Here is a 2,421-nt window from a genome sequence, read left to right as displayed (position 1 = left end):
CATTATATCTAGGCTGTGCAGTTTGTTGCCATAAGTTGTTCATAGTGCAAAGGTTAGTTTTATTTTTTTACGTTGATTTATTTATTTTGAGAGAGAGCATGAGCAGAGGACAGGCAGAGGGAGAAGGAAAGAGAAAGAATACCAAGAAGGCTCCATGCTCAGTGCAGAGCCCTACACAGGGCTCAATCTCCTGAAACTGTGAGATCATGACCTAAGCCAAAATCAACAGACACTTAACCAACTGAACCACTCAGGCACACTGGCAAGGGTTAGTTTAAAAGAATGACCTACCACAATCTCATGTTCTAGGAGTTTGCTAGAATTATCCACCTTTGAAGAAATTAACAGATGAAAATGTCCAAAAAGGGACAGAGATGAAAGAACAGCCAGTAAAAGTTTACAGAAAATATTAATAGAGAAAGGGTGACGTTCTAAAATCAAATATCACCTTTCTCTACCTCTTTTAGGTGGTGTTCTAACTGATGTGTTGTTCCTTGTAGATTCAGGTGGGCGCTGGATAGACATGCTAATGGCACCATCCCAGATGGCTTCATTCTCTTGGGCTTCTCAGATAACCCTAGGCTAGAAATGACCCTATTTATGGCGGTTTCTGTCTTTTACACAGTCACACTAGTGGGCAACACCACCATCATACTCCTGTCTCACCTGGACCCCCACCTCCACACCCCCATGTACTTCTTCCTCACCCACCTCTCCATCCTGGACCTCTGTTTTACCACCAGCTGCATCCCTCAGATGCTTGTGAATTTCTGGAGTTCGGACAAGACCATCAGCTATTTGGGGTGTGCAGTCCAGCTCTACATCTTCCTGGGACTCGGAGCTTCAGAATGTGTTCTGCTGCTGGTCATGGCCTTCGACCGCTATGTGGCAGTGTGCCGGCCCCTGCACTATGGAGTAATCATGCACCCACCCCTGTGTCACAAGTTGGCTTTCCTGGTCTGGGCAAGTGGGGTTTTTGGGACATTGTTGCAGTCTCCCACTACCATGAAACTCTCCTTTTGCCATCACCACCAGGTTGACGACTTTGTCTGTGAGGTCCCTGCACTGATCCGCCTGGCTTGTGGAGACACACATGTCAATGAGCTTCAGATCTCAGTGATTGGTGCCATCTTCCTGATGGGGCCCCTCCTGCTCATCCTTGTCTCCTATGGCCGTATCACCCAGGCAGTGCTGGCCATCCAGTCCCAGAATGGAAGGAGTAAGGCCTTCCATACCTGCTCCTCCCACCTGGCTGTTGTTTTTCTCTTCTACTGCAGTGTCACCGCTGTCTATATCCAACCCCGGAGTCATTTTTCCCAGAAGGGAGGGAAATTTCTAACTCTCTTCTACACTGTGGTGACCCCCACTCTCAACCCCCTCATCTATACTTTAAGGAACAAGGACATGAAGCGAGCTTTCAGGAGGCTCCTAGGGAAATACAGAATGTCCAGTGAAGAGTGAGGAGGGGCTCAGACTCAAGGGGAAGTCAGCTTTTGTCCAGTTCATTTGCTGATTTGCATGCATGAGGACTCTCAATCATCAACTCTAAAGAAGAGAGGGGCCAATTGCGTGCTTTGTACAGACAGTGAACTAATGAAAAGTAAATGTGATGCAGCTGGCAATGTTATTCTTAAACTTAAATGTAGGAGAAACATTGCTCTGAGTCAAGCTACCATCAGGAAGTAGACACCATTTTCATTATTATAAAAAGACGGCATGGGGTACCGGGTGGCTCAGTCAGTTAAGCATCTGACTTCAGCTCACGTCATAACCTCGTGGATTCAAGCCCTGAGTTGGGATCTGTGCTGACAGCTCAGAGCCTGGAGCCTGCTTCAGATTCTGTGTCTCCCTCTCTCTCTGCTCCTCTCTGTCTCTCTCTCTCTCTCAAAAATAAATAAACTTAAAAATTTTTAATAAAAATAAAAAAAGAGCATTTGCTACAAGGAATTATTAGCTAGATAGATATTAAAGGAGACAAAGTGCACAAAGGAGCAGCCTCTAGCACTAGGAGAACACAAGGAAAGAACAGGAATGTTTTAAACTGATGGCCTAGAGAAGAGACCCTGGAAGCATAAATTTTCTGACCTCCTACTTGTGAGTCAGGAGTATTGCTAGCTGGGCTGATGTCACTGAGGAAATGCTGGTTTTGCTCACCACCCAGTGGAGAATGCTGATTCAACCACTTTTACCTAATCTACTGCAGATTAAACGAACAAGAAAGACACCAAAGAAGCAAAGAGGAAAGAGCGAGTCTCCTTCCCAACATTGGCCTGCAGCCCACCTGCCTGTATCACCCCATATGCATGAGGCCTAATAAGAAATGAGCAAGCGAAACAAACATATGACATGCACACTCCTGGCACCAGCCTCACAATGAGGCTGAGTGATTCAAGTGTGGGTTAGAGTTGTAAGACTTTGGCA

The 2,421-nt window shown here is 46.1% G+C and overlaps 1 protein-coding gene across 1 annotated transcript; it reads left to right on the top strand.

The window, feature by feature from the left end:
- The first annotated feature begins 552 nt into the window (after positions 1-552).
- Positions 553-1,461, top strand: LOC132680220 (olfactory receptor 2H2-like). The gene has a single exon (XM_060634010.2). The coding sequence runs from the start codon at positions 589-591 to the stop codon at positions 1,459-1,461; it is 873 nt and encodes a 290-aa protein (XP_060489993.2). The 5' UTR covers positions 553-588.
- The last annotated feature ends 960 nt before the right edge of the window (positions 1,462-2,421 follow it).

Source organism: Panthera onca, chromosome A1 (assembly GCF_046562875.1).
Source record: "Panthera onca isolate mPanOnc1 chromosome A1, mPanOnc1 haplotype 2, whole genome shotgun sequence".
In the NCBI taxonomy this organism is placed as follows: Eukaryota; Metazoa; Chordata; class Mammalia; order Carnivora; family Felidae; genus Panthera; species Panthera onca.
Note: the sequence above shows the minus strand (reverse complement) of the source record. Positions and strands in the feature narration are given on the sequence as shown.

Coding starts and splice junctions, on each gene's coding strand:
- LOC132680220 (XM_060634010.2), top strand. CDS start 589: ATGACCCTATTTATGGCGGTTTCTGTCTTTTACACAGTCACACTAGTG.